General features: G+C 51.8%; 1 protein-coding gene across 4 annotated transcripts in view; it reads left to right on the top strand.

The window, feature by feature from the left end:
• The window catches only part of SLCO2B1 (solute carrier organic anion transporter family member 2B1), a 165,272-nt gene that overhangs the window by 124,190 nt on the left and 27,984 nt on the right, over nucleotides 1-13,098 (top strand). For all 4 annotated transcript variants that reach the window (XM_031653102.1, XM_021926322.2, XM_021926321.2 and 1 more), the window contains exons 4-7: nucleotides 840-1,002; nucleotides 4,196-4,429; nucleotides 4,689-4,787; nucleotides 7,382-7,572. In XM_031653102.1, coding sequence (XP_031508962.1) covers nucleotides 840-1,002; nucleotides 4,196-4,429; nucleotides 4,689-4,787; nucleotides 7,382-7,572 — 687 coding nt within the window. The remainder of the gene's footprint in view (nucleotides 1-839; nucleotides 1,003-4,195; nucleotides 4,430-4,688; nucleotides 4,788-7,381; nucleotides 7,573-13,098) is intronic.

Here is a 13,098-nt window from a genome sequence, read left to right as displayed (position 1 = left end):
CCTTTCCAGGGTCCGGCCACTGTGGAGTGTGGCTGTCCTTTCCAGGGTCAGCCATTCCCTGGCTCCCCTGCCGACACCGCCCCACTCCCCCAGCGAGGAGGGTCTGGGACTCACCCACCGTTACCAACCAATAAGCAGCAGAGCCAATGCGCTCCCTGCTCATGGTGCAGAGACTGTCCCTGCCCTGCAAGCTCTGAAGTCCCCTCCTGAACTCACATCCTAGGATCGTGATCCTAAGGCTCAAAATGTCAAGCCTTAGGCCAGGCACGGTGGCTCACACCAGTAATCCCAGCACTTTGGGAGGCCGAGATGGGTGAATCACTTGAGGTCAGGAGTTCGAGATCTGCCTGGCCAACATTGTGAAACCCCATCCCTACTAAAAATGCAAACATTAGCCAAGCATGGTGGCACATGCCTGTAGTCTCAGCTATTTGGGAGGCTGAGGCAGGATAATTGCTCAAACCCGGGAGGAGGAGGTTGCAGTGAGCCGAGATTGTACCAATCCAAGCCTTGACCTGGCTTTAGACTTTGTTTATGACATTCCTGAAACTCAAAATCCCTTCATTTGATGGCCCATCCTCCTCATGTTCTAACATGGAGTCCAATCTGTGTTCAAAAATGGAATTGAACTCCTAGATTTCTCCGCTCTGCCCTCATTTTTCTCCTCTAAGGGGGCAGTGCGGCCCTTCTGAGGGGGACCCAGGAGAGGGACCCAGATGATTTTTATTCAGTCCGTTATTCAGATGGGCATACCGAAGTTGGAGATAGAGACAAGGATGGTGCAGGCCCCCAGCCCTGGGCACTGTTCCACCTTAATGGGTCGCCTGGTCCCTTTGCAGGTGGGGAACACAGCCTTGATTGTGTTTGTGAGCTATTTTGGCAGCCGGGTGCACCGACCGCGAATGATTGGCTATGGGGCTATCCTTGTGGCCCTGGCGGGCCTGCTCATGACTCTCCCGCACTTCATCTCAGAGCCATACCGTTACGACAACACCAGCCCCGGTAAGAGCAGCAGGGCTGGGCAGGAATGGGACGTGAGCCTCTGCATTGCTTTGCACTAGGGCCCACCCACAGGCCTTCATCGGGCAGGATATGCCCCAGCACCCCAGGATAGCTGCTAGTCCCCCACCCCACCCGGCTCCTCAGGCCCCAGCCCCGGTGGGTCTCTGGCAGACCTGGGGAGTGGGGCAGGAAGTAGGCCCTGCGCAGAGGGGTGAGGGCCTGCTTGTATGTCACTGTGGGTTTTTTTCAGTGGGGGTGAATTTACAGTGCAGCCTACTTTGAGGGCCTGGCATGCAGTAGACCCTCAGGAATTGCCTGTGTGGTAATAATAGCGTCATACACTACTCACTATGCACCAGACACTGCTCTAAGCACTTAATGTGTAGTCATGCATTTAATCCTCATAAAAGACATTGGGAAAAGAAAGAATGAATGAGTGAATGAACAAATTTTTAAAAATGACAGGAATGGTGAAGCCATGTTCAGCCCAGTGGGATTTTGTTGAGGCCCTACTTGACAAAGGGATGCCTGTCTCTTAGAGAATGACCCTAACAACCTGAGCCCTCACTTTATTCCTTCCCTCTCCTACCCACTCACCCATCTGTCCATCTATCCATTCATCCATATCTATCCACCCATCAATGCATCCACCTACTCATCCATCTATTTATCTATTCATCCATCCAGTGGAACACCCAACAAACTCTTAATGCTGCCTACTTCGTGCCTGAGCCTCTCAGAGGAATCAGTTCTTTTTACTCTAGGGAGCTCCCAGCCTGGGAGAGGAGACAGACAAAACAAAAAACAGTTGTGTGATGAGGGAAGCACAGGGCAGGGGCGAGCCCACACTCCAGCCTGGCATGGAGGAAGCCTTCCTAGGGGAGGAAGACTGTCAGAGAACAGCCTTCCTCCCTCACCCTCCCACCAGCTCACACCTCTGAAGTCCCACTCTGTACCAGACCAGAAGACAGGGATAGGGGAGACAAGATGAAGCAGACATGACCCAGTGGGGTGCAGGGTTGGCATGAGCACGGGCAACTCTGCCACAAGGTATAGAGCCGAGCACCTTGGGAGGTGACCAGAGGAGGCCATTAGAGTCCTGAGTAAGGGAAGGACCCTGGCAACTGGAGGGAGCTGGAGGGGTTAGAGGAGGTGGCACTTGAGCTGCAGCTTAGAGAGAAGGTGGCAGTTGCAGGTGGAGGGGAGGGCATGGGTGCAGAGGCAGGGAAATGGGAAAGCCCAGCACGTGCGTGAAGAATGCGGAGTGGTTCTCTAGGCCTGCATGGAAACTTGTCAAGAGAACTGCTTGGAATACCAAAAAACAATACTTCCTCACATTTCTTTGTACAGAATTTTCACTTTACAGAGGTTTTTCTGTGCAAGGACACACATGTTCTTCATCCTCACTACCATACAACCTCCCTCTGCAATAGGTGCCCCTGAATCCTTAAGCAAATCCCTTCTCCTGTCTGAGCCTCCGTCTTTACAACAGCCCAAAGAATGGGAGAGACTCGGGGATCTCTAAACTCCCCTCCTGTCCTGACAGTCCAGGTTATTCCATTCACTCATTCTTCATCCAATACTGATGAAGTTGTGTTCTGTGCCAGGCCCTCTGCGGGGCACTGGGGACACAGGGATGGGGAAGGCAGACATAACCTCTCTAATAATTGTCGCATCTAACGTCTAGTAGGCCCCATGCCTGGGCACGCTCACCACCCACCACTCTTAACGTTCATGACCCCAGAAGGCAGGGATTATCACTACTTCCTCACAAGTGAGGAAACCAAGGCTCAGAGAGGGGAGGAACTGCCCCAAGGACACACCCAGGTAGCGCTACCTTAGCTGCTGCTCTGAACTGCTGAATTCTTCCACTTCTGAATTCCTTATCTGGAGAACTTTGTTCTTTTTTTTTTTTTTTTTTTTTTTTTTTTTTGAGATGGAATCTCACTCTGTCGCCCAGGATGGAGTGCAGTGGTGCAAACTTGGCTCACTGCAACCTCCACCTCCCAGGTTCAAACAATTCTCCTGCCTCAGCCTCCTGAGTAGCTGGGATTACAGGCATGTAGCACCACACCTGGCTAATTTTTGTATTTTAGTAGTGACGGGGTTTCTCCATGTTGGCCAGGCTGGTCTCAAACTCCTGACCTCAAGTGATCCACCCCGCTCGGCCTCCCAAATTGCTGGGATTACAGGCGTGAGCCACAGCACCTGGGTAAACTTTGTTCTTTCTTTCGTGTGAAAGATGAAGAAACCAAGGCCCAGAGTGGGTAAGGGCCTCTGTGAAGTCACACAGCAAGTCCCAGGCAGCCTCCATGGAAGGCTTCTTTCAGGTTCTTGACCTTGTTTCACATGGCTGTTTGCAGCCCAAGGAAGTGGCTCTTCTGGCTGGACTGACACAGCTCAGAGTCTCAGCTCCATAAATGGAGGGCCGCAGAGAGAAGGCTGCTTCTACAGCCACATTTGGGATAATAATAGTGTGAGGGTCTCCTCAAGTTTGCTCACCAAATATTGGTGAGCTCCAGGGAACAAATGTCAGGTAACTAAATTAAGAAATTCTTTTCTGTACACTGCATCTGTGTCCCAAGCTGACACTGAACCCTCCCCCAAAGTGAACACCAAGGGCCCCAGGGCCCTCCACAATCCAGCCCCAGCTGCCCCACCCTGCTTCACCGTGACTTCAACCCTGGCCTTGCCCTCACACTTTGTGATCTAGCCATTCTGAACTTCTCATTCTCCTGGCACGGTGCCCTTTCAAGTCCCTGGGTTTTACCTGTACTGTGACCTCTCCCTAGAACACCCCTCCCCTCCCTCTTTTTCTGGTAAATTGTGTTTATTCTTCTGGACCCAGTTCAAACTGCACCCCCTTTGACCGCCCCGCCCCACGCAGGGGCCGCCGTTGCTGTGGCACTTGCAAATGCCTCTGGTCAGAAAGGTGGTGTAGGGCAGTTTAAGAGCATGGACCCTAAAGCCAGACTCCCTGGGTTCCAATCCTGGCCCTGTCCCCTTACTAGTTGCTGTCTAAGCATCAGTTTCCTCACCTGTGAAACAGGCATAATGAGGGCACTCCCCGTCGAGGTTTGCTGTGGGGCTCGAATTATTTTTACACACAGCACTTAGAAGAGTACCTCCCCCCGGGGAAGTGCTATTTAAGTCTTAGCTATTGTTGTAACATTTTTTCATTGTCGTCTCTCAGAGGATATGCCACAGGACTTCAAGGCTTCCCTGTGCCTGCCCACAACCTCAGCCCCAGCCCGGACCCACTCCAACGGAAACTGCTCGAGCTACACAGAAACCCGGCATCTGAGTGTGGTGGGGATCATGTTCGTGGCGCAGACCCTGCTGGGCGTGGGTGGGGTGCCCATTCAGCCCTTTGGCATCTCCTACATCGATGACTTTGCCCACAACAGCAACTCACCCCTCTACCTCGGTGAGGACCCGTCTCATCCCTTGGCCTCTGATGGTCAGGCCAGGCTCAGCTAGGAGGAAGAGAGACCCAGGGTTGGGGCTGGAGATGGAGTCCCTGCCCCCTGCCCCATCTGGCCAGGAAAGGTCCAGGGAAGCCCTGGAGACTTCCCCATCCCTGACCAGGGGAGACAGAGTGTTCTTGCCCATCACAGACTGGGCAGGCACTGGTCTGCGGAGGGAAGCCAGGACCAGAGGATCCTAACCCAGGCTTTGTGTTGTAGGGATCCTGTTTGCAGTGACCATGATGGGGCCAGGCCTGGCCTTTGGGCTGGGCAGCCTCATGCTGCGCCTTTATGTGGACATTAACCAGATGCCAGAAGGTGAGCCTCAGGAGCACACGTTTGCTAGACCCTAGCTAACTGACTGCCACTCTCATAGGAGACACTGAGCCAGGGAACCTCGGTTCAAATCCTAACAGCACCACTGACCTTGGGCAAGCCTCTTAGCCTCTCGAACCTCAGCTTTCTCATCTGTGAGAAAATCTCTGTCCTGTCTGTCTCCTAAAGCTGCAATTGGAGTCCAGTGAGATGGTGGAGGTAAACTGTAAAGTGCCATCAGATGAGGAACCGTGGTTGCTGTCACTACTATTACTAGGAGTCTTCGCCTTGTTCCATACCCCACCTTCCCCAGGCCCTCAGCCCCCTGCTCACACATGCTGTGGGGCAGGTGAAAGAGCGCACTCTTTTGACCTGTAGGGAGCCTCCGTCTTTAGGGGGAAACAAGACTTGAGTTAAACAGAAAGGACAGTGCACACTGGAGAGAACTTTTGGAGCAGAACTTGGTGACTCAAAGTATTACCCTGGGCCTCTCTCAGATGGGGCATTTACTATGACCTCTAAGAATCCTTCTAGTTCTGACCAGCTCAGAGCCTAGGAAACTGCCAGGGGCACCATTTGGGAAACAGTAGTCTCTGGTTCAGGCAGTGGTCAGAGTGGGCCAAGGAGTGGGACTGACGCTTGGTCAGAAGCTGGCCAGGAGGGAGGGGTGTTGGGGGTTCCGGGGCTCTGGAGTCCTTGGAGAGCAGTAGGGTACTCCTGTTAGAGCGTGTCACTGTGGCATCCCAGCTCCTAACTCATCAAACCAAGCAGCTCCAGAGGTGCCTCCTGCCTCCTGCCATTCTCACCTGCAGACTTTCTGCCAGGTCCTGGGAGCCTCAGGTAATGTGTGTGTGTGTGAATGAACATGCAGACGCTGCTTCTTGTTCCCCAGCTTTTGCCCACAAGTGCCTGCAGCCAGGACAGGTCTGCACAGCTCTGAACAGCAGCCACTAGGGACAGCCCTGCCCCGCCCGCTTTCCTTCTGGAAGGCTGGGTCCAGAGTGTGGGCTCTGGCTGCAACCTCTCCCTCCCCTGAAAGAAAAGTCCTGGGAGTCAGGGGTTCCCTAGATTTCCCCCAACACACCTCAGCTCCGTGCAAGGGGGTGTGTTTTCTGACTGTTGACATTGTCCAGGCAGATGGGGCATCTCCACAGGCAGATGTGACATTTCTGTGAACCAACCTGCCACCTCAAAACTCCCTTCTCCATGGGGGATTTCACAAGGTAGGCAGATCATGCCAGCTGCAGGCACAGACTGATATGAGAGAAGCAGAGGGGCTGGAGAGGTGCATGTGTGAGTTCTCACCAGCCTGACATGCAGGCAGGGGAGATTAAAAAGTAAGGAGAGAATCAAGTCTAATCACTGCAAAAGCCAAACCCATCCTCAGCGTTACAGGTACATTTGCTAAGTGCCAACTGAGTCCTCTGGTCCCTGCCTGGGAGGAACTTAGGATCAAGCACGAGGGGAACCAGCTCTGCATGTGGGGTTGTTATATCAAGGAGCATTTGGTTTTTCTTATTTTTGAGACAGGGTCTCACTCTGCCCCTCACGCAGTAGCACTATCCTAGCTTACTGCAGCCTTGGATGCCTGAGATCAAGCAATCTTCCCACCTCAGGCTCTCGAGTAGCTGAGACTACAGGTGTGCACCATCACATCTGGCTAACTTTTTAATTTATTTGTAGAGACAGGGCCTCACTATGTTGCTCAGGGTGGTCTCGAACTCCTGGCCTCTAATGATCCTTCCACCTCAGCCTCCCAAAGTGCTGGGATTACAGGTTTGAGTTACTGCACCCAGCTCATTTGTATTTTTATGAAGCATTTTCGGATGCTGTGGAAATTGAAGGAGAATGTACGCAACTCAGCCTTGGGATTAAGAAGTATGACAGGAGATGTGCCAGCCAGGAGGCACATCTGGGATAATCTAGTTCTAATTAAACCTAGGTAGGGATCTAAATCATCTGGGGAACTTGTTAAAGGTATGGGTTCCTTGATCACCTTCCCACCCCACTCTGTGGTCATTCTAAGTGGGTCCTCGGTAAGGCAATTTTTGACAAACATCCCTGGGGATAACACAGGTCTGAGAAACACAACAGTAATCCTAACCCTTCATTTAAGAATAATAATCACAATAGTAATGAGAAGGAGGAAGAGGAGGATGGGCAGGTACCTCTATGGCACACACTCTTCTAAGTGCTCCACATCTATTAATTTCTTTAATTTTCACAACAATTCTATGATTTGGAAGCTACTAATATCTATATTTCACAAAGGACAAAAACTGAGGCACAAAGAGGTTACGTAGCTTGCCCAAGGTTATGAGTTAGTAATGGCGTTCAGACCCAGCAGTTCACCTCCGGAGTCCATGGCCTTGACCACTGCACTACATTGCCTCAGTAGTTGAAGAAGCCAAGACTCGGAAAGGGCCAAGGACTTGCCCAGGGTCACACAGGACACACCTGGCAGAGCAGACTGGAACTCAGGTCTCCTGACTCCCAGCCTGGGCCACCTCATGTCTCAGAGGCCAGTCCCAGGATGGTGGCTTAGAAGTGACAGCCTATCATCCTGACGCTAACGTCACCATGCTCTTCTCTTCCAGGTGGTATCAGCCTGACCATAAAGGACCCCCGATGGGTGGGTGCCTGGTGGCTGGGTTTCCTCATTGCTGCTGGCTCAGTGGCCCTGGCTGCCATCCCCTACTTCTTCTTCCCCAAGGAAATGCCCAAAGAAAAACATGAGCTTCAGTTTCGGCGAAAGGTCTTAGCAGTCACAGACTCACCTGCCAGGAAGGTAAGCTCCCTCCATGTTACCTGTCTGGGTCCAGGCTCCAGCCCCACCCACTTGTTCTCCTTTGTAACATTACACTTCGGCTGGGTGCGGTGGCTCACGCCTGTAATCCCAGCACCTTGGGAGGCCGAGGCGGGTAGATCACAAGATCAGGAGATCGAGACCATCCTGGCTAACATGGTGAAACCCCATCTCTACTAAAAATACAAAAAATTAGCCGGCTGTGGTGGCAGGCACCTGTAGTCCCAGCTACTCGGGAGGCTGAGGCAGGAGAATCGCTTGAACCCGGGAGGTGGAGGTTGCAGTGAGCCGAGATCACGCCACTGCACTCCATCCTGGGTAACAGAGCAAGACTCTGTCTCAAAAAAAAAAAAAAAAAAATTACACTGCATCCCCACTGGGCGCTATGCTTTCTGCCTGGGCTCCATCACATCTTTCTGACAGCCTTGCACAGTGAATATCACCTGCCCTCTCCACAGCTGAGGAGACCCAGAGCCAATGTCACAAAGATCACAAAGCCAGCAAGCAAGGGCAGTGCTGGGATGAGAACCCGCACCTCTCTGAGCCCATGCCCCTCATGCTAACCACTACAGTATGGCCTCTGTGCTCATCACTTAAAGTTTTTGTAAATTCTGAACATGCCATAGGAATGTTAAGAATTGGGAGAGTGGGTAGGACAGTCTGGGAAGACTTCCCTGAAGAGGAGGGATTTCAGCTGGACTTTGAAGGGTGTGTGGAAGCACAGAAAGGAGAGAGGATCAGAGATTCCAGGCACAGAAACATCCTGCGTGAAAGATTTGGCTATAGAAATAAACCTGGCCCTTTCGGGGACAGTGAAGGGGACAAACATGCACGGAGTGCAGGGCCCAGGCTGGACCTGAAGATCAGTCCATGGCCTCCACCCTTCCAGCGGGCACAGTCTAGGGAGGACACAGACTCATGGACAAGTCGCGACCGGTGTGATGCTCCAGGGTGTCTAGAATCCCCCTTCTCCACTCTTGCGGCAGGTGGGTCTCTCCTCCGAAGAGGACACGGAGGCCCAGCCTAGTGCAGGGATTTGCCCAGGGTCACAAAGCTGGTAGGAGAGGACAGGATCACATGAGCCACTAGGCAGAACAGAGTATTCTGGACCAGGGACTTCCAAGTTTTCCAGGTACCCACAAAAACACGAGGCCTGAAAAACAACAAATTGGCTTCAAATTAAAAAGAAAATGACAAAATAGAAACAATTTTTAAAGTTTATTTATTTATTTATTTTTATTTTTTGAGACGGAGTCTCACCCTATTGGCCAGGCTAGATCTTGGCTCACCACAACCTCCAACTCCCAGGTTCAAGTGATTCTCCCACTTCAGCCTTCCAAATAGCTGGGATTACAGGCGTGTGCCACCACGCCTGGCTAATTTTGTATTTTTAGTAGAGATGGCATTTCACCATGTTGGCCAGGCTGGTCTCGAACCCCTAACCTCAGGTGATCTGCCCACCTAGGCCTCCCAAAGTGCTGAGATTACAGGTGTGAACCACTGTGCCAGGCCTAAAAGTTTAATTACATGCCAGTAATGTCAAGTTCACTAATTTTTTTAAATACTTATACACATTTCATTACATTCTGAAAATTTGTGCATTAGATTTCCTCTTTGCCAAGTATGGGAGGTGGCTGTTGAGAAATCACAGACAATCATAAATTAAGTAACTTACTTGTTGCTAAGTAATTCTAATTTCAAAGGGACAATTTATAAAAATCCTGTTGAATGTTTTTGCTGCAAGAGCATTTCTGTGTCAGGTTGATGCATTTGAATATGTTTGGAGAGGGTGGGGGCAGGGAGAGAAATCAGACAGCTCTGATGGTGGTCCAGGCCAGGTGGAAGCCATGCATCGGCAGTGAGGGGATAGAGGTGCATCTGGGAGCTACCCAGGTTGGGGACTACACATAGCTGCCCTGCTGCGGGATGTCCCCAAGACAGTGATGAGTTGGGCTGATGCTGGATTGGGTGCAGCTGTCTCAGAGGCAGGGGGAAGCAGCTGCCAGGGAGTGAGCAATTTCAGGGGAAGAAGACAGTTTGAAACCACAGCGGGGCCTTTCTGATTCTGCCTAGCTCAGGCCAAAGTTTGGATACGATGAAATTCCTAGAACTTAGAGGTGGGGTGATGTTCATAAAAGAAAGAGAGAGAGCCTACATTGCTGGTTACAGATGATCTCCAAATTGAGTCCTAAATTTTAACAGAGAAGAATGCCAGTTGAGCCATGGGTGGGATAGGTGGCAGAAGCAAAGTTTAGGGGTGGGAGACTGCACTGGGCTCTGTCACATGCCAGCCATATGACCTTGAGCAGCAAGCCACTTCCGCATTCTGTGCTGCTGTGTAAGATGCTGAGGTTAGGCTCCTGGAGCAATATCCTGTGTGCCTCGGATTCCGAGAATGCACGATTCCTTGAGTCGGAGCTGCTATGATTCAGAGACTCAAATTTTAAGAGCTGTGTCTCTATGATGCTTTGAAACCCTGGCTCCCCAGCTGTGAACCTGTCTGGCTGTCTGGATTCATTCTGTCAGCACATTGGGGATGGGGAGTGGGGAGGGAAGGGGTTGAGAGGTTCTTTAAAAAGAAACAAGGGCTAAGAACATGATGATCTGCTTCCAGCAGCTCTCAGGCAATAAATATTGATGTGGGAGGAATTGTTCCTCCACCTCCCTGAGGCTGCCTTGGCCGGGTCTGCTTGCAGTAAAGCTGGTTGGCCTGGCTCAGAAGGGCCACCAATCGGGAGTTGAATAAACCAGGAGCAAAGGCCCAATGAGGCTGAATTGGCTTCCAGAAAGTCCAGACCTCCAGACATGGGATGTGTATCTTCTGCAGGGCGAGAGAATGGGCAAGAGGAGAAAGTGAAGGGCAGAGCTAACCCTGAAATCTCACCAGGCGTCCCCTCCCAGGCTCAGGGTTCCAAGGTCCCCTAAATACCCTCTTCGAAGTAAATGCTGTTTTTAAAGATATGGCAGTATGTAATACAAGAATTATGTGGCCCAGAGAAGGTTTCTGGCCTCAGTGTCTCTATCTATCAAATGGGTAGCAGATCAGACAAGGTCTGTTGCCCCTGACAGGTTCAAGGCCATCTCTAAATGACTCACTGTCTCTGGAGCAATATGTGAGCATTTTGACAGGGGAAAAGAGGGGTACATTCCACAGCCCCTGCCCCAAGGAGGTCTGAGAAGGTGAAGGAAGGCCAGATGCAGAGAGATGGGGAATGATGAATGACAGCTCAGGTTTCTCCCATGGCCATGATTATGGGATTCTCTGCCTGGGGGGCAGGGGGCATTAGCAGTCCCCATGAAGAGTAGAGTAGAAGAGTAGGAGATGGGATTGGGGGAGGCCATGCAGGGGATGGGAGGGGACAGGAGCCCTACTTTCTTGCCTTTGGCTCTGTCCCTGTATCTGTGGCCTCGGAGCTCAGGTGCTACCAAGAGACCCTCATAGGAGTGACCCAGGACAGGCCTCACCTCCCTCTAGGCCTCAGTCTTCCTGTCTACAATCAGCCAGTCCCCAAGGTCCTGCTAGGCCCAAGGACTCCTGGCAGATGGCTCTGCAGGGTCTGTGGGGTAAAGATGGTCTCTTGAGGGCTTCCTGACAGATTCTTCTTCCCCATCTGTCCCTGTGGTGGTGGTGGTGCTCCCATTCAGCCAGCAACTCTCCTGTGCCCACCATGCCCTCTGGTCCTTCTGAGAACCTGCCCTTGGGGCTGGGTCAGGGGCTCAGAGGGGCCCATAGAGCTACTTTCTGGCAGGCAAGCCTGTTCCATGAGGACCCCTGTCCCTCTCCAGCCTCTGAGCACCACCGGACTCTGACCACAGAGACCAGGAATCTATGTGTCTGTTATTTCTGGAATATGTCTGAGAGTTTGGGATTCTAAAATTATATGGTTTTAAAGTCTGTGTTCCTAATAGAGCTTCTCAAGTACTTACATTATTCTAAAAGTCTGTGCCTGGAATGGTCTATGACTCCCCAAATCCACATTTCTAAATGGCTGCAATTTTGGCTAAGAGTCTGTAAGCCTGTGATGTCCACTGTCTTCCAGTCGTTAATTTCCATGTACTTCTTTGGGAGAATGGTCAGAGATGGAGGACAGGAGTGTGAGGTGGCAATGGTCCTTAAAACCCAGGACTTAGGGCTGGTCTATCAGGATTTGCCCAGCCAGGAAGCCCCCATTTCCCTGGGGCTTTGTGTCTCCACGGCAGCATCTGTGAGTTCTGAGGTGCTGCAGGCCTCCTAGCCCCCAGTGCCTCCTCTTTGCAGGCACTGCCTCTAGACCCCGCTGCATCTCACTGATGGATGGATTGGCCCATAGAGAGTTAAAGACATGTCCAGAGGTTGGACAGCACCACAGGCCCTTGTACTGGTCTGTACAAAGCCAGGTCCTGGCACCAAAGAGCTGAGGAAAGGCTCCCCCAGACCACCAGGTCTGCACATAGAGCTTCCTTTAACATCATGGCTTGAGGCCCTGTTGGGGCGATCTGCTTGACTGGTTTTTTGAATTGAACCCCACAGAACCCCAAGGGTACCACCATAGGGAGGAGGAGGAGGGGTATCACCGAGCAGGGCTAAGGGCCTTCCACCCCTCTACACACACACACAAAATATAGAACTACTCGGACTGAAGTGTGTGTTTTCATACCTGTCTAAAGACTAAATCTAAAGAATGAGATTTCAATTGGGAAAAGGGTTCTGTTCCTAAAAACCAGCTGAGCTAGTCCAATACTGCCATTTGTCAGAGGAGGAGACTGAGGCTAAAGAAGAGATGAAAGGTAGCTGATCAGGCCCAAGAGGCACCATGTGAGCTTCCTTAGTGTCTAAGGCATCCTGCAGTGGCAGGGACAGGGCTAGACATGGCAGGGGTTAGACACATGTCATGCTGGAGGCCTGTTGACTTCAATAGGGATGGCACCATGCTCAAGGGGCTGAAGAGAAGACTCGGAGTCAGCAAACAAGACATCGGGTTTATTTTTTTTTTTTTTTTTTTTTTTTTTTTTTGAGACGGAGTCTCGCTCTGCCGCCCAGGCTGGAGTGCAGTGGCCAGATCTCGGCTCACTGCAAGCTCCGCCTCCCGGGTTTACGCCATTCTCCTGCCTCAGCCTCCCGAGTAGCGGGGACTACAGGCGCCCGCCACCTCGCCCGGCTAGTTTTTTGTATTTTTTAGTAGAGACGGGGTTTCACCGTGTCAGCCAGGATGGTCTCGATCTCCTGACCTCGTGATCCGCCCGTCTCGGCCTCCCAAAGTGCTGGGATTACAGGCTTGAGCCACCGCGCCCGGCGACATCGGGTTTATTGAGGGAACTTACATACAGGGTGGTCCAGTGGTGGTGGGCTGGACAGAGAATCACTACCATTTGTAAAAACCATGCAAATTGGCCGGGCGCGGTGGCTCAAGCCTGTAATCCCAGCACTTTGGGAGGCCGAGACGGGCGGATCACGAGGTCAGGAGATCGAGACCATCCTGGCTAACACGGTGAAACCCCGTCTCTACTAAAAAATACAAAAAACTAGCC

The sequence above is a fragment of the Papio anubis genome, chromosome 12 (assembly GCF_008728515.1).
Source record: "Papio anubis isolate 15944 chromosome 12, Panubis1.0, whole genome shotgun sequence".
NCBI classification, from domain to species: Eukaryota; Metazoa; Chordata; class Mammalia; order Primates; family Cercopithecidae; genus Papio; species Papio anubis.
This window is presented reverse-complemented; position numbering and strand designations above follow the sequence as displayed.